The sequence below is a fragment of the Triplophysa rosa genome, linkage group LG9 (genome assembly GCF_024868665.1).
Source record: "Triplophysa rosa linkage group LG9, Trosa_1v2, whole genome shotgun sequence".
Taxonomy (NCBI): Eukaryota; Metazoa; Chordata; class Actinopteri; order Cypriniformes; family Nemacheilidae; genus Triplophysa; species Triplophysa rosa.
The window spans coordinates 8,796,218-8,818,448 of NC_079898.1; the positions used below are offsets into that span (position 1 = coordinate 8,796,218).

General features: G+C 42.3%; 1 protein-coding gene across 1 annotated transcript in view; it reads left to right on the forward strand.

Annotated features, from left to right (window-relative positions):
- The window catches only part of epas1b (endothelial PAS domain protein 1b), a 50,917-nt gene extending 29,422 nt beyond the window's left edge, over positions 1 to 21,495 (forward strand). The window contains exons 5-16 of the mRNA XM_057341995.1: positions 7,978 to 8,090; positions 8,175 to 8,377; positions 10,695 to 10,801; positions 13,008 to 13,155; positions 14,657 to 14,823; positions 15,012 to 15,193; positions 15,302 to 15,415; positions 15,894 to 16,354; positions 16,575 to 16,671; positions 16,994 to 17,099; positions 18,306 to 18,458; positions 18,561 to 21,495. Of these exons, the coding sequence (XP_057197978.1) occupies positions 7,978 to 8,090; positions 8,175 to 8,377; positions 10,695 to 10,801; positions 13,008 to 13,155; positions 14,657 to 14,823; positions 15,012 to 15,193; positions 15,302 to 15,415; positions 15,894 to 16,354; positions 16,575 to 16,671; positions 16,994 to 17,099; positions 18,306 to 18,458; positions 18,561 to 18,712 (2,003 nt within the window). The 3' untranslated portion in view covers positions 18,713 to 21,495. The remainder of the gene's footprint in view (positions 1 to 7,977; positions 8,091 to 8,174; positions 8,378 to 10,694; positions 10,802 to 13,007; positions 13,156 to 14,656; positions 14,824 to 15,011; positions 15,194 to 15,301; positions 15,416 to 15,893; positions 16,355 to 16,574; positions 16,672 to 16,993; positions 17,100 to 18,305; positions 18,459 to 18,560) is intronic.
- Positions 21,496 to 22,231: the final 736 nt, after the last annotated feature.

Consider the following 22,231-nt stretch of genomic DNA (forward strand, 5'->3'; position numbering starts at 1 on the left):
TGTCGTCACATTGATTGAGCCCTGCCTATGACTGCTGATGGACTCATGGTACACTGTCCACCATTGTTTTCACGCTGGACTACTTACAGTGAGCTACAAGAATGTTTTGTAAACAAACAAGGTGTTTTGTTGTTGGATGCAAGACTGAACATAAATCTTCATTTACTCTCGACATCTGAGCCGCTGAAGACGCTGTGGATTAGTTTTATTTCTCAACGGAATGTGCAGAAGACATCAGATGAAGTCACTTCACACCGGGATGCTTCACAATCGAATGTTAGAAAAATGCTGGATTCATAATGGGTCATGTTTTCGGTTTTTAAACATATGACGCGTTTGTCCCGTGTATTGTCATTTATAAAAACAATGTGCACGTTGTAAAGTCATGACACGTTTGTGCATTCACTCATAGAGAGCATGTTTTCAGTTTTTACCAATATGATGCGTTTATCATGTTAACTTTCACTTATAAGAGCAATGTGCTGGATTTAAAGACGTACCGCATTTGTGCATTTACTCAGAAAACAGCGTGCTCAGTTTTTAAACAAATAACGCGTTTGTCTTATGTACTCTCACTTATACAAAACAATGTGTTTGGTTTTTAAAGATGAGACAGTGTTTCTCATTCGCTTAATGACCATTCTCTTCAGTTTTGTTGTTACTGGAAGCACCGGCTCACACAGCCCTGCACTTTCTGCTGGAAAGGGGGCGGAGACCAGCAGTTTATTTGCATTTAAAGAGACATACACGAAAACAGCCTGTTCCCTTTCTGTCGGTGTCTCGACGTTGTGTCGAACCGACAGATGGGGTTCGCCCTTGAGAACCTATCGCTTCCGACTATTTTATAAAAGGCGAATGAAATTGGCTAATGAAATTTGCATGCCGGACTCCGCCCCCGGATATCCGGGTATAAAAGGGAGACGGTGTGCTTCATTCATTTACCTTTTATTCTTCGGAGCCTTCACACATGATCGACTTTGAGACTTCAAACTCTACGCCGAATTACTGCTGGAATCTTACGACGTGGTGCAGCGGACTGTCCCTTCCTGTGGCGACTTCCCCTGGGCATCTCGGCAGTTCCAGAAGTTTTTTTTCTCTAAAAGAGCAAATTTCTCCAGCGTGGCATGTCCCGCTGTTCTCGTGGGTGCAACACACTCATCGAGGAGGGGGACGGACACGAGGTCTGCTTCTAGCATGCTGGGGCAGCCTTTGTGGATACATCCTGCCCGTGCTGTGGGCGGTTGACGATTCAGGCGTTGCGTTCACGGGTAGCTGTGTTCCCACGGGACTCAGCCACCACCTTGTCTGCTTCCCGTTCCGTGACAGCAGTGGCTACGGCCCTGCCATCTGCTACAGCAAGCAGCGAGGGTGATATGAGGATTACTGTGAACCTAATCCGTCAGCCACTAGCTCGCGGACCGTTCGCACCTTGTCTCGCTCGTCCCACTGTCTTGTTCCTCAACCACTTATTCGGAAACGGTGCGTGATGATGATGATGAGATGTCCCTTGCAGCATTGGAGGGTGACTTACTGGCATCTGACTCCGACGATTCCTCGGAGCTCCCTCCCTCGGGGGGTCGAGCCCAGGAAGAAGCCGACGTCGAAATGTCAGCCATGCTTTCCCCGGCCGCCGGCATTGGGTTGCAGTGCACCACACTGCCTCTCCCAACGCTCGCGGCTGGATACATAGTACCTCAGGTTTGAGGGCGGCTCCAAGCCGCGCCCACCCCCAGTGCCGTGTTTTCCCGGAACTGCATGAGGAACTTAGTAAGACCTGGAACGCCCCCTTTCAGCGCGTGCACATCAGACTAGTTCCGTCATCCTTTCTTCCCTCGATGGTGGGGCAGCTAGAGGATACGTCGATGTCCCCCAGGTGGACTGTGCGGCCACCTGGGGGGCTCGACCTAGACTCCCGTCCAAAGCATGTAGGTTTTCGGCATCTCTGGTGTCGAGAGCTTACACTACTGTGGGCCAAGCTGCCTCCTCTCTCCACGCTATGGCCATCCTGCTGGTCCATCAGGCCAAGGTGTTGAGAGAGCTCCACGAGGGTAAGACTGACCCAGCGCTTATGCAGGAACTCCGCGCCGCCACCGACCTCGCACTACAGGCGACCAGGGTCGGGCGATGTCCACACTTGTGGTCCAGGATAGACACCTTTGGCTGAACCTTGCACAGATGAGTGATGCCGAGAAAGTCCGCTTTCTCGACGCACCCATCTCGCAAGGGGGGGCTGTTCGGTGATACTGTCGAGCCACAGTTCTCGACAGTAAAGAAGCAGACAGAGGCTATCAAGCCGAATCGCGGCTGGGGAGGATATGCCGGCCGGCCGTTGAGATCCCGTGCACCGTCTGCTTCCCAGCAGCCCTGGTCCTCTTCAATGCCCTCCGGCTCTGGCACCCCCACTCAGGCGGCCCCCCGGAAGAAGACGTCTAAGAGGAGACCACCACCCCGTCAGCAGCCGCGGTGGAAGCCGAAGCGGCCCTCATGGGAAGACCCCAGGGAGATCGAGAATACCATCGGGCCCGACCCCAGCCATTCCATCGCTGGTTGGTAGATCCGGGACGGTTCCTGCCCCGTCCCAACAGCCCACTTCTAAGAGTTTCCTCTCTCTCTGGGTGTTTATCACAGCCGCTCTCACCCTCTACACGACATGTGTTCGGCAACTCGACGTTACGTCACGGCGAGACCCAATGTCGAGGATAATCAGCAGCCCTCAGCACTCTCAATCGATGGTGCGTTGTGCTACATCATCGCCAGGCAGGTAAATCAGCAGAGCCGATCTCCTCCCTGGGGGCTTCCCCACGGCGAGGGATCCGCACTGCCAGCCGTCGAACCACCCCCGGGAGGTCGATGAAGCAGATCGTACCCCTAGCCCTCCTGTCTCGGTCCCTGGGAGCCTGACAAGAGCTTCCCAAACCATCACGGTGGCTACGGGATACGATCCGTCTCGGCTACGCGATCCAACTCGCCAAATGCCCGCCCAAGTTTCGGGGCATCCTCTCAACCTCAGTCAGAGGCAAGGATGCTCCCGTGCTTCGGGCCGAGGTCGCCACCCCTCTGGCAAAGGAAGCGATCGTGCTCGTCCCTCTAGCCGAGATGTTCAACGGGTTTTACAGCCCGTACTTCATCGTCCCCAAAAAAGACGGGGGGTTGCGCCCCATTCTAGATCTGCGTACCCTGAACAGGCACCTGCACAAGCTGTCGTTCAGGATGCTCACACAGAAGCGCATCTTGACGTCTATCAGATGTCAAGATTGGTTCATGGCAATCGACCTGAAGGACGCTTACTTTCATGTCTCGATTCTCCCTCGTCATCGCCCGTTCCTACGGTTCGCTTTCGAGGGTCGGGCATATCAGTACAGAGTCCTCCCTTTCGGTCTGTCCCTTTCCCCACGAGTCTTTATAAAGATCGTTGAAGCCGCCCTCACTCCCCTCAGGGAGAGAGGTGTGCGGGTACTAAACTATCTCGACGACTTTCTTATCTTGGCACACTCGCGAGATCTGTTGTGTACACACAGGGACCTGGTGCTCCGGCACCTAGATCGATTGGGACTACAGGTCAACCGAGAAAAGAGCAAGCTCTCCCCTGAGCAGAGCATCCTCTTTCTCGGTGTGGAACTCAACACTGTCTCCATGACAGCGCGACTGACTACAGAGCATGCCCAGTCAGTGTTGAACTGCCTGGAACATTTCAAGCAGTCAGCGGTCCCCCTGAAACAATTTCAGAGGCTCCTGGGACACATGGCATCCTCGGGGGGTGATACCACTCGGGTTGATGCACATGAGACCGCTCCAACACTGGCTACAGAGTCGAGTTCCCTGGAGAGCGTGGCACACCGGCAGCAGGCGGATGGTAGTTATGCCTCTCTGCCGACGCACCCTAACCCCTTGGTCTTCCATGACCTTTCTACGAGCAGGGGTCCCTCTCGGGCAGGTTACGAGGCACGTCGTGGTGACGACAGATGCCTCCCTGCAGGGTTGGGGTGCAGTGTGCAACGGGCACGCAGTGTCGGGGCGATGGACGGGCCCCCGCTTGCGCTGGCATATCAATTGCCTAGAGTTGTTGACTGTGCTACTTGCACTGAAGAGGCTACAACCTCTCGTGCAGGATAAGAACGTGCTGGTCCAGTCAGACAGCACAACTGCCGTAGTGTATATCAACCGCCAGGGTGGCGTTCGCTCACGGCAGTTAACACGACTCACCCGACGCCTCCTCCTCTGGAGTCAACAGGTGATCCCCTCCCTGCGATCCACACATATCCCAGGCGACCTGAACCAGACAGCCGACGCGCTCTCTCGTCAGTTGACGCCTTGCGGAGAGTCCAGCTCATTTGGGTGCAGTTCGGGCAGGCTCAGGTAGACCTGTTCTCCTCCCTAGACACTACCCATTGCCCGCTTTGGTACTCCCTGTCCGAGGCTCCCCTCGGCACGGATGCTCTAGCGCACAGCTGGCCACGGGACAAGTGGAAATACGCTTTCCCCCCAGTGAGCCTCATGGCACAGATCCTGTGCAAGGTCAGGGAAGAGGAGCATCAAGTGTTATTAGTTGCGCCATACTGGCCCAACCGGACTTGATTCTCGGAGCTAATGCTCTTGACGACAGCTCCCCCTGGCCGATTCCCCTGACGAAGGACCTGTTTTCCCAGGGGAAGGGCACGTTGTGGCATCCCAGGCCAGACCTCTGGAACCTCCATGTCTGGCCCCTGGACTGGACGAGGAGATCCTGAGTGGCCTACCCCCTGCGGTGGTGGAGACCATCACTCAGGCTAGGGCCTCGGCCACTAGGCGGCTATACGCCTATAAGTGGCGTCTCTTCTCGTCCTGGTGCTCTTCTCAAAGAGAAGACCCGCTGAGTTGCTCGATCGGGAACGTGCTGTCCTTTCTACAAGAGAGACTTGAGACTAACCTCTCCCCATCCACACGGAAAGTGTATATAGCCGCCATTGCCGTTCATCACGACTCAGTTGCTGGAAAGTCTCAAGGACAGCACGACCTGGTCATCAGGTTCCTAAGGGGCGCGAGAAGGCGGAATCTGCCTCGTCCGCGCTCCATACCCTCTTGGGACTTTGATGTGGTCCTGGTGGGCCTCAACAGGCCCCCCTTCGAGCCCCTGGGAGATGTTTGCTCTTTCTCATCTCACGATGAAGACGTTTCTCCTGATGGCGCTCACCTCCATCAAGAGGGTAGGGGACCTACAAGCATTCTCCGTGTCCCCTTATTGCCTAGAATTCGGGCCCGGTGATTCTCACGTTATCCTGAGACCCCGGCCTAGCTACGTGCCCAAAGTTCCCACCACTCCCTTTCGAGACCAGGTGGTGAACTTGCAGGCGCTCCCCACCGGGGAGGAAGACCCAACCCCATCCGTATTGTGTCCAGTACGCGCACTGCGCCTCTACTTAGACCGCACGCAGAGCTTCAAGAGCTCTGATCAGCTCTTTGTCTGTTTTGGAGGTCAGCAAAAGGGGAATGCTGTCTCCAAACAGAGATTGGCGCACTGGATTATGGACGCCGTCACGACGGCGTACCGATCCCAAGACCTCCCGTGCCCACTGACAGTGAGAGCTCACTCCACCCGGGGTATAGCCTCCTCATGGGCACTTGCTCGGGGCGCCTCTCTGGCAGACATCTGCAGAGCTGCGGGTTGGGCTACGCCCAACATCTTCGCAAGGTTCTACAGCCTCCGCGTAGAACCGGTATCAGCCCGCGTCCTGCATGGCAACATGTAGGACCGGCAGCCGGTAGGGCATATGCCTGCAAAAGTACCTTCCCCCCTTTTCTATAGGTGGGTCAGCGTGCTAATTTTGCCTCCCTTCTTCCCCCACTGGTTGAAGAACAGGCACTCCATCCATCACTAAGCAAGCACCTCCTGCGGGCGGGCTGGGCAGAGCAGCCCTGCCCCTTAGGCCGGGCACCAACTGAGTTATCCACCACATAGCTCTATCCGGACCTAGTGCTACCGGACGTTGTAACCCCCCCAATCGGGCGGTTCCGTCTGATGTATCCTCATGATTGGTTCCCACCTTGGCAACCCATGACCTTCCCTAGGTGGACCTCCACCTTGCGGTTAACTCCTTCAGTCCGCACATTCCTCCCATGAGTTCTCCCCTAAACGGCGAGACCATGTTGGTATCTCCACTAAACTCCTCCCTACGGTAGGAAGTGGTCTCTGTAGCGTGTACCCCATTTTGAGGAAGTAGCGCTTACCCAGTGGCCTTACGGTACCGGGCGGCTTCTCGCTGTTAAAGAAACAAGGCGCCTGTGAGGGCCGAAGGCAGGGGCCTTCCCACCTTTCAAAAAGTTCTGGGACCCCCTACCTATCCACTGGTAGGTTACAATTTCACGGTAGCGCTCTCGTCTGACACGCCCAGGCCAGTCACCATCGCTTCGCTAGAGATTGTGACACGGCACAGCGCCGTGGCGTTTTCCATAGGAACCCCATCTGTAGGTTCGACACAACGTCGAGAGACCGACAGAAAGGGAACGTCTTGGTTACGGATGTAACCTCAGTTCCCTGATGGAGGGAACGAGACGTTGTGTCCCTTATGCCACAATGCGTGCTGCCTGCTGGAGCAGTCGAGAGAGGTCTCAGGCTCCTCAGCACAAAGGTGAATGAATGAAGCACGCCGTCTCCCTTTTATACCCAGATATCCGGGGGCGGAGTCCATCATGCAAATTTCATTCGCCAATTTCATTGGCCTTTTCTAAAGTAGTCGGAAGCGATAGGTTCTCAAGGGCGAACCCCATCTGTCAGTTCGACACAACGTCTCGTTCCCTCCATCAGGGAACTGAGGTTACATCCGTAACCAAGACGTTTTTCCTCACATGCAAAAAGGACGTGTAGGGCACAGTATAGTAAAATATCTGGTGTATTTTGAGCTGAAACTTAAAAGACACATTCTGTGGACTCCTAAGATTTATATTACATTTTGTAAAAGGGCTAGATTAGGGGGGCTTTAATAAACACATACACATACAGTACATGCAAATGTTTAAGAAAAATATAAAATATAAAAATGTATAAACTTTTATATATAATTTAAATGTGTGGTGAACTGAATAAAAACATAAATATTTTCTTAAATATCTATACATGTTTGTGTATGTGTTTATAAATACAAAATTAAGATGCACAGTACACAGACATATATTATGTAAACACAAACTTTTATTCTGGATGCGATTAATCGTTTGTGATTTTACTTGCTATTTGACACTAGCAAATTAAAACTTTACTGTGTTTCACGTTTGAGAATAATAGTAAAGTTCACTGTTTCACACCATCCAAATGAATTGAAGTAGAAACTCTGTAAGTGTGAAAGCACATATTACAGATCTGAGAGCAGCACATGGGTTCAGAGCTTCAAACTGAGCTCATTAGATCACACATTCCTCTAAATACACATTTCACCAAAGTGCTTTTAGCATGGAAGGAAGAGGACCTGGTGGGAGTTGAAAGCTTGCACATTTGCCTCTCAAGAAACGTTCTTATCGCTTCATGAAAACATACTTTACGAAATAAGAAAAACAACTATGTAAAGGCCAAATGCAAAGCAAACACACAGATTCATAAGCGAAGATTAGTTATGTGGAGAAAAAACAATCATGCCTTTTAAATCTATTCAACCTACAAGCCCTCGCTCTTTCATTCTCGCTCCGCTTTATTTGACCTCCTTTCTTTCGTTCTCCCTTGGCCCTCTTGTGTGCCTCCTGTAACCTCTCTGCTCTGTTTTACTGAGGTCAAGTGTCAGGTGTTTGCCTCCTTCACTATGATAGAATGCTGCGGCCGGGAGCATGTCGCCTATTCTGTTTTTGCTCTGTTAGTAACTATTGAACTGTATAAGTAACTATTGAAAGATATTGAAAGCGCTGTAATCAATAGAAAAGGATATCTGTTCAGTTTAAGGGGAATGCTAAGAATGTTTTCCTGAGATTTGCTGATCACTTCTAACCTAAGACCCTGTGTGTGTTAATCTGCAGGCATGGAGAAGAAAGGCAGAGAGCTAAGCACAGAGAGGGATTTCTTCATGAGAATGAAATGCACAGTCACTAATCGCGGTCGCAACGTCAACCTAAAGTCTGCCAGCTGGAAGGTGAATAACTTCTCTTTCATGAGGAGCACTGATCTGGAATCAGACTTTATTTGTAACTCATGAAGGTACCGGCTGTTCTTTCAGGTGCTGCACTGCACAGGGCATCTGAAGGTGTGCAACGGCTGCCCTACGCGTATGCTGTGCGGTTTTAAAGAGCCGCCGCTCACCTGTGTGGTCATGATGTGTGAGCCCATCCCACATCCCTCAAACATCGACACGCCCCTCGACAGCAGAACGTTTCTGAGTCGCCACAGCATGGACATGAAGTTTACTTACTGTGATGACAGGTACCACACACACACACCGGTGTTACGACACAGTTAGAATGCTATAAATGTAGAAGTAAACAGGTTGAAATATCAGGTGACACACTTTTCACTCATTCATGAGCCCACATCATCTGATGAATACTGCAGACGTTTGATATTAAACACTTTTTATGAATACAGTACAAAATAAGCCAGTTTGGAAAGTAAAAGTCAATTTAGATGAAGGATTATGAAAGGTGTTAAAACTTTAGGATTCAATGTCAATAGGTCAAACTAATTATTATGTATAATATTTTAATTTATGATTTAATGTATGGATTCGCAAGCCTTGTTAAATGTCTCTTGATTTCTACAAAACAAATTAAATAAAATGTATAAATAAAAATATACATTTTGGAATCATAATACGATTTATAGCTAGAAAAAAGGAAGAAAATAAAAAAATGATGATTTTAAAATCATAATGTCACTTCTTTTCTTTTAGGTGAGATTTCTGTATCTACTCTACATGTACAGAAACACACAAGATGCTTTTTGGAAAATAGACCGAATAATATGACATTCTTACTGTAGTTTGTAACTCTTCTATGGATTTTTTTTACCATTGGTCTCAGTTTCGACAAATCACAATATATATTTTTTATGAAGGTACACTTAAACAAACTCACTAAAAGCCATAAAATTAAGGCCACAATCTTCAGCATATATTGGCCATAAATCAATAATTGAGTCAGTAAAATGTGACGGACATTCCAGCTGATCATTGCATTGGACGTGTGCTGTTTACATCATAACTTCACAATATCCGACAAAGATCTTACTGTTCCCTGAACACACACACACACACACACACACACAATTCAGAGTGTTGACTGTCATGGTTTCTATGATTGATGATATCCATACAGTAAACAGAACATAAGAGTACAGCACTAAACCTGTTTCCCTGCTGAGTGATCCTTTGACACGTTGTTTTAACATAATTCTCAGAAATGTGATGATGTATTTAATGCTGCAAAAAAACAGAATCTGTGCTAAGTGACTAAAATACTTGGATGATATGTATATGACCAACAATTGTTATGAAAATAAATTATTTTGAAATTAGATTATATTTTTTACAATCTCTGGACAGGTACTGACTAAACATTTTAACATAAACAAAATTATAAAAACTTATTCACTGCGGAAGATTATTACATATAATTGCACAATTTTTATTGAAATATATTTTTGTACAAATTAATCCGTCCTCAAAAAAAAGTGCATCACGTGTTGAATAGTGGCTTCTGTCACCTGGAGATCTGGAGAAAAGTAGAGTCATTTAACTTTTTTTCAAGTACCCATCTAGTGGTAATTATGGTCATTATTATGATGTCAGAGTTATTCTGAAAATTGGTCTCAAACATGCTCAGTGGAAAGAAACCAGTGCTCTTATTGTATAGCATATTTGTTGTATTTTAATATAGCTTTTGATGTTTTTCCCCCTCATTTTACTCTTGCCGTAGATTTTGTAAATCATCTGCTCTAATTTGTGTGTGCGTCTTGAAAGCCCATCGGCTCAGATGTGGCTTATTCAAAGCCTGAAGAATAGAGGCTCTGTAGTGAAGAGAGGCCTTCAGACAGACACACTCATGAATACAGAGTCAGTGACCTGTACCTCTCTGCTGTTATGTAACTTTATGATACGGCTCAGTTCAATACACCGAAAACACATTTTCACAATATAACGGCTAAATAATGTTCCTTTAAATAGAATGCAAAATGTCTTAATAACACAATGGAAGCAAAAACATAATGGAAAAAAAAGACACATTCAAGCCCCAGTGAAATTTTCTTTCATGAAATATTGCAGCATTTATAGTAAATGGCTTATCAATGTGGGTCATTTTCTTTTTTAAATTCATGTACCCTCATAATCTTCAGTTAAAATCTGACTATCCATCTCAAATGACGTAAATTAGACGGCATGGGCGGAGCATCCGTTAACTCCTCCCCTTCAACTGTCAGTCTGCTGCCAGATTCAATTCAAAATCAATGCAACAGCTGTTTTTACACATCCAATCAATTCGCAGCGAAAAACGCAAGCCACGCCCACTCATTTTCTCCTTTGAATTTCCTTTTCACTCAGAAATGCGTCAGAATACCTGAGTAAAAACGATCGCAACTTCCCGTTCACGGGGACTTTAAAGTGCAAATAAAGGCGCAGGCAGCTTTAAAATAAATACGATTTATTAAGAGAAATATTTCTAAGCTCGTGTAAAGATATAATTATATCAATTTATATAATTTTGTGAGTGTGTGTGTTAATTTTATCGCCACTTCTTTTTTCCAGAGTTACAGAGTTGATAGGCTACAGTCCTGAAGATCTTCTTGGTCGATCTGCCTACGAGTTCTATCACGCTCTGGACTCCAACAGTGTCACCAAAAGCCACCAGAACTGTACGTGTCATTCATTTTTGGTCCATTCAGCTCTATATGTACATATACACATATATACAGAAACAAATGCAAACACAAGCAAGCAAAGCTGCACTTAAAATTACTCTCTACACAGAATTGTCTTCATTGTGCATTGTCTTATTGTAGCTGTTAAACCCATATTAACCCTTATTAAATATAAGGGATATATGAACATTCATGCACACTTTATATGTATTTACCCTAAAATAATTCTTTAGATGAAGTCTGTAAATGCATACGCGAAAACCTCAGTCGCATCTATTCTCTTCTATTCTACAGATCTTGTGGATCTTTTTATCATCCGCACACCGCCTGCACCTAATTGCTTTTTACATTTCCGTTTTCTTTCTTTCTCCTGCTAAGCAGAGGTGAAACCTGATATCTGTCGCCTCGCACAAGCACCGACCGTCCGCAGACAGCAAACAGCGATATATATACTGAGGTCGCCAGCCCCCCGAGTCAAATTGCATTTCGGACAAATTGCATTTGGCATGCATGTTTGAGTTATGAATACGATTCAAAAGAGCCTTATTGGATTGGCTCTATTAGGGACGACCGCAGCACCTATTAGGACATCTTGAACCCCATTATGAGTGACAGAAGAGATAAGAACCCAGCGGTAGAAAAGGATGGTGCTCCTCGTCTCAGCCAGGTGTCCCAGATTACTCGCTGATCAGATGCTGAAGTGGATTGGCTTCTGTCCACAGTGACGTTAACGTGTAATTAGACTCTTTTCATACTGTGTGGCGGAGGACAAAATTGTTGATCTGGATTGGGCTCGATGAGAGAAAAAGAGTGTGGCTGCCTCGTGACTGCGCGTTTGTGTGCCCAGAGGAAAACCGTATAGCTTTGAAGTTGCTCTTTTAGTTTACTTTTAGTTGTAATTTAGTTTAATTACATCAGAAGTAAATGTAATTAAATTACAGAAAAAATAAGAGTAATCCCTTACTTTACTTTTTCAAGGGAAAATTAATTAAATTACAGTAACTAATTACTTAGTAACTAGTTACACCCAACACTGGTTACTACAGACTTAGAAATAAGGAAAAAAATATTAAGTATAAAAAATAAAGCAGAAATAAAGTATTTTAAAAAAAAGTCATAAAGCAGAAATTAAATACTTTCTTAAGAAATGGAAAAGACATTTTTAATAAACACTGCATTGTGGAAGATAACGTCTTTTAAATACATTTTATTTGTTAAGTATTTGCAAAACTCACAGTCAGCATGAAGGATGACCGATAATTATTTATAAAAATACAAATCAATAATAAAATAAACAAAATAAAATCATAATAAAATAAAAATGATGAAAGATTGAGATTTTAATCCAATGTCGACGACATGAATAAAACGGCAACATGAAATGATAACGTAATATTCTTGCAAATTTTATAATAAATATAATATACATGTTTTATAGTAAATTAATATATACATTTATATAAATGTAATAATTGAGGTTTCAACTCAAGTAGTAACACAACAGTAGATATTTTGAAGAATTTAGGAAAGCAAACGGTTCTCAAAATTTTAATTTTGGCTGGTCGTCAATGGTGGCCAAGAAATGTCAGTTGCTAACAAAGAGATGAATACAGATTTGGAACAATTTGGGGGGGAGTAAATAATGGAGTACCTCTATAAAATATTAGAGAATTCACCATTTCACTCTCCACAGAGGCCGTGTGTATATACATTCAAAAGCACTTTTCTTATGTGACACAGCATAGATAGTCATTCAAGGGCCACTGGCTTCAGAGAAAAGCCGTTCTATATGATTTCCGTGCACATGCACAGTCGTAAGAGTCGCTGTAGAGTCGTGCATGCACAGGCCGGGAATGAACCGCATGACCCGCAACCAGCGCTTTCCCACGACAGATTTGGACCGAGTCCAAGGGTGAAAGCCAGAGAGACTGACTGTCAAAACCAGATCAGCAATCCTTTATTGTTTGTGTCTGTCTGAATGTATGTTGCTTATGTTAGCGTTCCCTTGATGCTGTCTGTCTACATGTTTTAGCTTATTTTATAGCAACCCAAGACCTCACAAAACAGTTAATCTAAGAGAAAAGTTTATTCATAATCTGATTGATGCTCTAACATAACGTGGAAGGGGGAAGATAGATTCCACAAGATGGAACCGTGGTGTAAAACAGTTTTGAATGCTGCTCTTTTCTTCCCTCTTCAGTGTGCACTAAAGGCCAGGCAGTGAGCGGGCAGTACCGGATGTTGGCTAAGCATGGGGGTTACGTGTGGGTGGAGACCCAGGGTACCGTCATCTACAACAGTCGTAACTCCCAGCCACAGTGCATTGTGTGTGTGAACTACGTGCTGAGGTGAGGCCCGAATAAAAGGTGGCAAAGCTTGTGTTTTGTTTGATTCTCGGCACTCTCTCTTCTCTGCTTATCAACACCTGTAATCCAACTGAAGATAAAAAGAAGAAGATTTTGAAACTACATGTACAGTTCCTAAAGGAAACAGTAGCACTTGCAAGGCAGCAATTGAAGAGTTAAGTTTTGTGTCAATGGCCATCAGCACATGTTTTGTTTTTGGTCGACTGCACACAAGACCTTTACACTGCGCTGTTTACAAGTGTTTAGGGTCACTTGAGTGAAATGTTTCTCATGATTTTACTATTCTTTTGATCTGAAGGCATATGCTTAAATATCTATTATATATGCTAAAATATTTAATAGATTTTTTTCTTGAACTTTATGACTTCATTACTGAATAATTCTTCTTTAAGTCGTTAAAATGATAATTATTGTATTTTGTTTTTTATTCGTTTTATAATAATGATTTATTGCTTATTTTTATTTGATGAGTTATTTTATTTTGGGGTAAAAATATATAAAAGTGAGTCTGTGACTCTAAACATTTGAACCTTCAAACATATTCTTTAAATATTAGATTGTTATATAAAAATATTTTAAAAGTATTCTTTAAATAAGTTACATTTAAACCATACATATACAATATTGAATCTAATCCATTCAATCTTTTAAAATGATCATTTTTTGGTTTGGGCATAATGAGTTGCTTAATTTTAATGCTTAGGGTTTTAAAACAAATCCCCTCCAAAATGCCTTATAAGCACTGCAATTAACCTGTTAATTATCAGAAAATGTATGATGTATCCAAACTTTAACTGTTTTAATAAATTCATAATTTGGAATGCAGTCCTAAAGTTGGCTTTTATTTAAAAACAAGACACTTGGCAGATTATGTCGACCAAAAAATAACTCACCAAAAAATAACATTATTTTAGATCAATTACTGTTTCTACATAAATTATGTAAGGGATAATCCACAGCTAGCCGTTCGTTAAAGGGTTTTAATGCACGATGTGGAGGCCAAGAACCACCCGACGCGAAGCGGAGTGCATTAAAATCCTTTAACGCACGGCTAGCTGTGGATTATCCCGCTTATACCATGGTCATCTGCCAAGTTAAATCTTTTATTGATGTTTGCAGTGAAATTTTAGAGCAAACAGGTGAAAATTACAGTGATTTTCTCAGTTAAATTTCAAATGTAATCAAACTTACTGGAGCTACCTGTGCGTTAAAGGGTTTTAATGCACATCTTCCAGCCAATCAGAATCCAGTATTCAAACAGACCATGGTATAAATTGTAATAAACTGGACAGGTGTGTATTTTAGAGGCTTAGAATTTAATAGTGACATAAGGTTTGTCATGATTAGATAAGTTTTAATTGTAAAATTTTCAAGTAAACTTAAGTGTTCCACTGACGGAACAGTGACGTGGAACAGGTTAAAACAGTTTTATTTATAAAGACACAAGAGCTAATAAATCATAAATCTTGTTCTCTTTTGTTAGTGACATTGAGGAGAAATCAATGATCTTCTCTATGGATCAGACTGAGTCTCTGTTTAAGAGTCATCACTTGGCAGGCAAAACGCTCTTCTCCAAACTCAAAGAAGAACATGAGGATCTGGCCCAACTGGCACCTACACCTGGTGATACCATTATCCCACTTAACTTTGGTGAGAAAAAATTGCTTTTTTCATGTGTAGGGTTTTTAATGGTAAATGTCCAGAGAGGTAGCTCGTTTCTGACGTGATAGTACAGTTTAATAGGACATACACAAAAGTGCTAAAATTATGGAAAGTTAACAGTTATACAAAACAAGTCTGACGTAGCTACATCATGACATTCCCTCTCTCGTTCTCAGGTCAGCCCCAATATGAGGAGCTTCCACTATACAGCAAAGTGTCTTCGATTGGTCCTCCTGCCTCTCAGTCTTCTCATAAGAAGAACTGCCCTGGAGACCTGCCCAAAATGGCCGCCACTTTTTCTGTGCCTCAAGCTCCGCCTTCAAGCAGTGCGACTCCCACCCTGAGCACCTGCTCTACGGTAAACAAGACTATGTGTCGTATTTGTTCAAAAACTGTCATATTTAGTTCATTTTATTCAAATGTACATCTGCTGTATGCTTGATGGTGTGTTTCTTCTGTTGAACAGCCTAGCAGCCCGGACGATTACTACAGCACAGTGGACAATGATCTGAAGGTGGAGCTCACCGAAAAACTATTTTCCTTGGACACACAAGAGACAAAGTCTTCTTACAACCAAGAGGTTAAAAGATATTCAATCTGTGATATTTCGTTGACATCTGTTGATGTTTATTTTATCACTCAGGCCCTGGTATTTACCACCATATACAGTATGAGACGGTTTGGTGGACAATGCTCAATATAGATCTAAGAGGGTCCAAATATTTTGTGATCCAGTTACTCAGATTATAGTCAAATTCAGAAATGCATGTGACCACATTGGATTTGCAGTGCAAAATTCACCCTGATGCTTACCAGCCAAAGCAAAACATACCTGTCAATCAACCACAAATGAAACTTTGATGGTTGTGTGTGGCTTTAAAAGAAAACCATACGTGCTGTATTCAGTACAGTGCAGATCATGAAAATAAAACTTGGGAGCAACAAGGAAATCATAAAGCCACAAATGTCACATTTTGTTGTCAACATTTCGTTCCGTCAAGACAAATCCAACGTTGAATGCGGCCTTCCTAACTTCTGACCTTTTTAATACTGTTTAGACTGACCTAAGTGATCTGGACTTGGAGACGCTGGCTCCCTACATCCCCATGGACGGCGAGGACTTCCAGCTGAACCCCATCTGCCCAGACAAACCCTCCACTGACATTGGAGCCCTGGGAACTAACCAGCCGAGCTTCAGCAACATTACCAGTCTCTTTCAATCCTTGAGTTCCCCCTCAGCCCCACAGTTCCAGCCTAACATGAGCTCAGGAGGAGAAAAGCAGACCATCAATGGAGGCTCAGTGGAGTCATGGCAAGCACTTCCCTACAGTCATGGGCCCATGCAAATGCCTCCTTATCACGATCCAGCCAGCACCCCTCTGTCTTCTATGGGAGGGCGTCAAAATCTGCAGTGGCCACCTGACCCTCCATTACACAAGGCTGGAATGATGGATCCTTTAGCTGCGAAGCATTCTTGCCAAACCGTGCCACCCAGTCGAATGCCATATTATATGCAAAGGTAATTCTGACTCGAAAGTAAAGTGTGTCAATTTTGGCACCGAATACAGTTGTTTTGCATTGCTTCAGGGTGGTGATGCGCACCGCTTATTCACTTTATGTGTTTGGTGCTGAAATGATGCATCCACCTGTAATGTGTTCCGCTTGATTTAGTATTAAAATGATGTGCTGAACTTTAATCTTAGTGTTTGGTCTGAATAACACGTGTGTTTGTTTTGCAGACCCATGGAAAACTTTGCGCAGAACTACAGAGATATGAGTCCAGCTCATCTCGCTCTCACTAACAACTTCAAGCGCTCGTTCACACAGATGGCCATGGTTTGTCTGTATTTATTGTTAAACTAAATAATTACTGTTAAACAAATTACTTTTTGATTATTTTTAGAGCTCTCATAGGGAATATGAAACATATTTTTCAAAGATTTTCAGATGCAGACTTGTTTTTCTTTGAAGAGATACTATAGCTGTTCACTGTAGTGACCTCCATGCGTGAAAGGGTTAAGGTCAAAACCAACAAACATTTAAGCGTTGTCTAAACTTTTGACTGGTAGTGTTAATGTGGCAGACGTCTCTGTATTGTGTTGTATTAATGTTCACATATCATTTTCTAAAGTCAACAAATGTTATCTGTGTAATTCAGGTTGAGACAACGTCCACTAAATCACATCAGACAATGTGGAAGAGACTTAAGAATGAGAACTGTGCCGTCATGGACAGAAGGCCTCTCAGCAATAGCGCTTTATCAGGTATCAACACTATATTTATACACTGAAAAATTATTTTGATAAAATTACAAGCAAACATTACTGTTTTTATTACTCTTACTTCTTTTACTTATACAGACAACACCCTTTAATCCTTTAAAAACCCTTTGAAGTTTTTTTTGTTTTTATTAATATTTTAAATCAGCTATTTTTAGGTTTTATGTTAATTGTAGTTAAGTTTTATGTTTCTATATAAGATTAAACCAAATTTAATTTAAATTAACTTTAAATGTATTTTAATTTTAATTTTTGTTTATTTTTATAATTTTAGTGCCTTAAACTTATTTCTGTGGCAACCTTAAAACATTTTTGGCCAATATTTGATTTGATTTCAATAAACACTTAACAGAAACGTTTCCAACCTTGCCTACAATTGTGCTACAGACAGGAATGATGCCTGAAATCCTGTTGCTTGTTGACGAAAGGTGTGCTATTACTTTTTTCATCTGCCGGATGATAAAATGGGCAAAAAAATTGTATAAACTTACATTAAAGGCGGGGTAACCGATTTCCGAATTACGCTTTAGACAACTGGGTCGGGCCGAGTACCAAAACAACCTTGTAGCCAATCAGCAGTAAGGTGCACAGGACGGACATTAGCCGAGCCGAGCGCTGACGAAAGCGAAAGATGGGGGTAGGGGTGTGTTTGTTTTGGTGATTTGAACATCAACAACGGCTAAGAGAAATCGGACACCCCGCCTTTAAGGCAGGACCAAGCCATAGCTATAGACCAAACAGTGGGCTCTTCGTTATTCTTGAGATAACAGCCAGCTGTCTGTACATTATCCCGCTTATTACACGGCTAGTTACCGCATAAGAAAGTTATTTACCACTAAATACTGATTTTAAATATTTAACTAGCTCATTTTTAACGGATGCAGACCCATTTGCTTTTGGTTTTAAGGTAAGACACGATGTCAAAATGACAGGAACAGGTAATTTGGTTTAATCATTTGTCAATATAATGTCATATGCGTTATTAAAATACATATTTCGATTTCATTTTTGTGTAACATTTTACTATGCCTGTCAAAATGATTTGCAACATCCGGGTTACCATGCTTCATTTGTTTTAAACTTTTGTTATCTGGGAATATCAGACCTTGGAATTTAGCGATTGGCCAATCAGAATCAAGTATTCCAACACTAAATGAATCATTAATCATCAAACACATTTATTGTACTTAGACAAAGGCATGACCCATAGGGGAGGCATGGACCAGCAGCACAGGAAGACACAATATCCAGGTAATCAGGCCGGACAGAACGCTGCGAAATGCTATCGAGAGCAGTGCTGCACCTACAGAGACTTCAACCTACAGACTTCTTCAAAAATGGACGGTGAGCTCATACTGTTGAAACGACACACGAACATATCTGCATTTCTCATCTGCACACGTATGCATTGTTGATACTGATTCTCAGAATTGGTTGTGTTTGCAGGAATCGCGAGTCGTCTTATCGGGACCTCCTTCAAGACCTACTCTCTGCCCGAACTGACGCGTTATGACTGCGAGGTCAACGTCCCCTTGCAAGGAAATCTTCATTTGCTCCAGGGTAGTGACCTACTGAAGGCATTAGACCAGGCCACCTAAAGCCGTCTGTAAAGTGAACAGAAATGCAGTCTGTCTTTCTTAAGCTTATCTCGCTATCGTCAAGGCGACAGTAACCATCCCAGCTTAGCACATTTACTCTTATACACACTCTCACAGTGACTGCATAGACGGCAAATGTAGCTTTGAGTCTATTTTTATTGTCTACATCTTCATAAATCATATACATGTACTATTTTTTTAGTTAAAAGAAAGTTTCTGGATGAACGTAAGTATTTTTGGAGGAGTTTAACCGTTGTGTTGTGACTTTGGCCGGCTGGTTTTCTGCTTTTGGTGAAGACATCTTCAGTAAATTCTCATTTGGTCTTTCATGCTATCTGTCAATGAAAAAAAAACAAAAGGAAAAACATCTACTGTAATTTCTTCAGTTCGCTCTAACTTTCCTACCTCTTACACAGTAAGCCTTTTCTTCACTGACCACTTTCAAAACTCATGTTGGAATGATTTTTGTGCCTTATTTTGTTTATTTAGTGGCTTCATTTTTGTGTCGGTTTATTGCCTTATTCTGGAGACCACTCGAAAACATGTAGCTGTAAGCATACATATTTAAAGCAAAGCTTTAATCTTAAGATTTCTACTATAGATTTCTATTCTTTGATGATAAAGTTACGTGTCGTAGCACTTATTTGTCCTGGTACTTTGTCTTGTCTATTCAGTAGATGTGAATCAGAGTCCTCCTTATAGAAAAAAACAGTCTGTAGTGCTCGTGTCCCGTGTTCGTTTATGGTGGCATTTATTTGCAAATATGCAAATGAATATTATGTTTATTGGCATGCCAATACAATTTGATTTGAAAGTTGAAATTGGAGTAAAACATTTCCCCGGCTATTTTTTTTAGACACGTTATGTAGCATATTGAGTGCTTGGTTTATTTGAGCAGTTTCTTGCTGTTGATTGCGTTATGCAGTTTTGCTCACACACGTTCTTACATTATAGCATTAACTATCTTTATTCTAACTGTGTTTTAACGTCAACTCTGAGGTTGTCTTTAAAGTTGAATCGTTCCGTTTTAATGTCCTTATATTATTTGAATACTATTAGTTTTGACTGAGACTCATAGTAATATAAAGACAGTAGATATTTAGATCTGATGTTCTGTTATGCTTAGGCACACATTCACAAACACACAACCAAACACATCCTCACGTGTCCTCTGTTAAATTTTAACCCCTGGTGAAAACAGAGTGGCACGTGACAAAGATTAAAAACAATTGAAGGTACAAAGAGTCAGTTTTGTTAGCAGACTGGAGATGTTCATTTGTGGTGGATTAGCTGTGTGAGATGCTTCCTGACAGTTTGTGTGCATGCACAACTGAGCAAAGCTTATTTAGGAGAGGGATGAACTCATAAAACCTGTCAGATACACGCCTGGGTCATTCTTCAACCCAAAATCAAAAGTAAGAATTGCATCTAAAATATATATTTAATATACAAATGTGAATGACAATCACCCCCTAAACCCACAACAAATATCCCATGATTCTCAGTACATATTGCATTTAATCCTTAGTGTAAAAACAGATAATAGGATAAAATTATGGAATGTCTATATTGTGGTGGTACTTTTATAGTATGTTGAACAGCCGTTGTCGATTTAAAAATCTGTAATTGCAGTAACAAAAATTCAATAATAATGAACACTGAGAATGATAGCAATACAAAACAATCATAGTAATGAGGACATTTAGGAAAATGTTTCCCATTTGTCCTGAAAACACTGTAAATTTAGTGCAAAATATCCCAATGATCCAAAAAGATCAACATTTGTTTAAAACTAGATCTTGAAAATATATTTTAATTTCAGGACAGTCTATCTGAAACTGTGATAGACAGTTACAGTAGACAATATTAGTATATAGACAAGACACGTAGAGAGATAACAGGTGTGTAAGAGGTGAGGGTCAGACGATGAGATCTGTCCACTGATGCAGATCTCTCCAGCCTCTCCACATCTTGAGAAATGTGAATGTCTCTGGGGGGGTTAATAGATGGTTGTTTGGGGTGGTTAGGGTATAGGTACATAGAGTTATGCATATTTTCCCCCAAATATTTTAATATAAAGTAAATGACAGATTTTATGTGTTTTATTTTAGAAATAACATCTATAGTAAGAAACGTCAACTCAGTGCATTACAGTGTTTAATCCCTTTTTATTTATTTATTATTTTTAATCACTACCTAATGATGGCAATAATCTCACATTTAAATGGTTACAAAGGTGCCTTAACACAAATACATTTAAATGCCGGTGAGCCCTGCCCATTTAGCCATATCGCACACAAAATAGCAATGCTTTATATTTATTACTTGAATTTTAAGAAATTAATGCCAAAGTAAAAGTCTCACAAAAACTCACCACTTAGTTCAGTGGCTTTCCCTAACTGCGCAGCCATGATGCTGGTGTTGATTTAAGAGCTTCTGAATGTGTGCAGATTGAAGTGGTAAGTTTTTCATTCACCAGTCTCGCACCCTTGCTAGACAAAAATACATTTGAAATTCAAATGAATCTGTCCGAACTTTGACCTGATTGGTTTTTCTTCAACTTTAAAGACAACATTAGTGGTTTATTTTGACAGCGTGCGCTCTATTAAAATGACAGGTGTTTTAGTCATGTTAAGCAAAGTACGTACATATTTTAATATTCTAGATTTATATTGGCATTATTACTGTTTTTAAGATTATTGTTGACATTACTGTATGGGAAATTTTATCCAATAAGAAGTTGTATCTCTGCACTGATATCTTATTAAAGCATATCAATTCCATTGCTGGTCTCTTTGTGTTCATAGAAATACTGTCTCCTTTGAATGATTACTACACTGTAATATTAAAAAAAAAACACGCTTTTATTTTCATTTTAAATTTAATAGTGTTAAGTCTATTTCTGTCATTTTTAAAACATATTTTAAATGAGATGGATAACAGGAAAGTGTCCCAAAAATACATTTACATATATATTTTAATGTGTTATTCAGGTAAAACGCAATATAAATCGGGTTTTAAACAAATGCACCCATCAAACCCTTCAATAGATGCCCCCCAGCTCTGAAACTAATCCACAGCCCAGCTATTCTGAAAACAAGCAAAGCATCAGTCACCGTTACACTGTGTGCATTTGGCACTGTCAAAGTTAACAGACTGTTATTTCATTTCAATGTCATATCACTGTTCAGCTTGTTTCATTTCTATTTATAAGGACAGGAAGACACGTCTCCTTTCTCTTCGAAAAGACACAAAACAGCACTATTACAGTAATTGACAGAAAATGTCAGACACATTTCAACCTGGCTTTTTAAACCTATATCGGAAACAGACACTTATTTAACCCACTGATGATGCCCTTCCACCCCCAAAATGTCCCCAAAAACCTGTTGCTACAGAGAAAGGTCCTAAACAGCCCCGGGACATTCGCCAAAACACACATGCTAATTAAAAGAATTCTCCATTGGCAAATGTGTCGCTCTTTCCCATTGCAATCAAAAGAGGAGCATTCAATGCCGA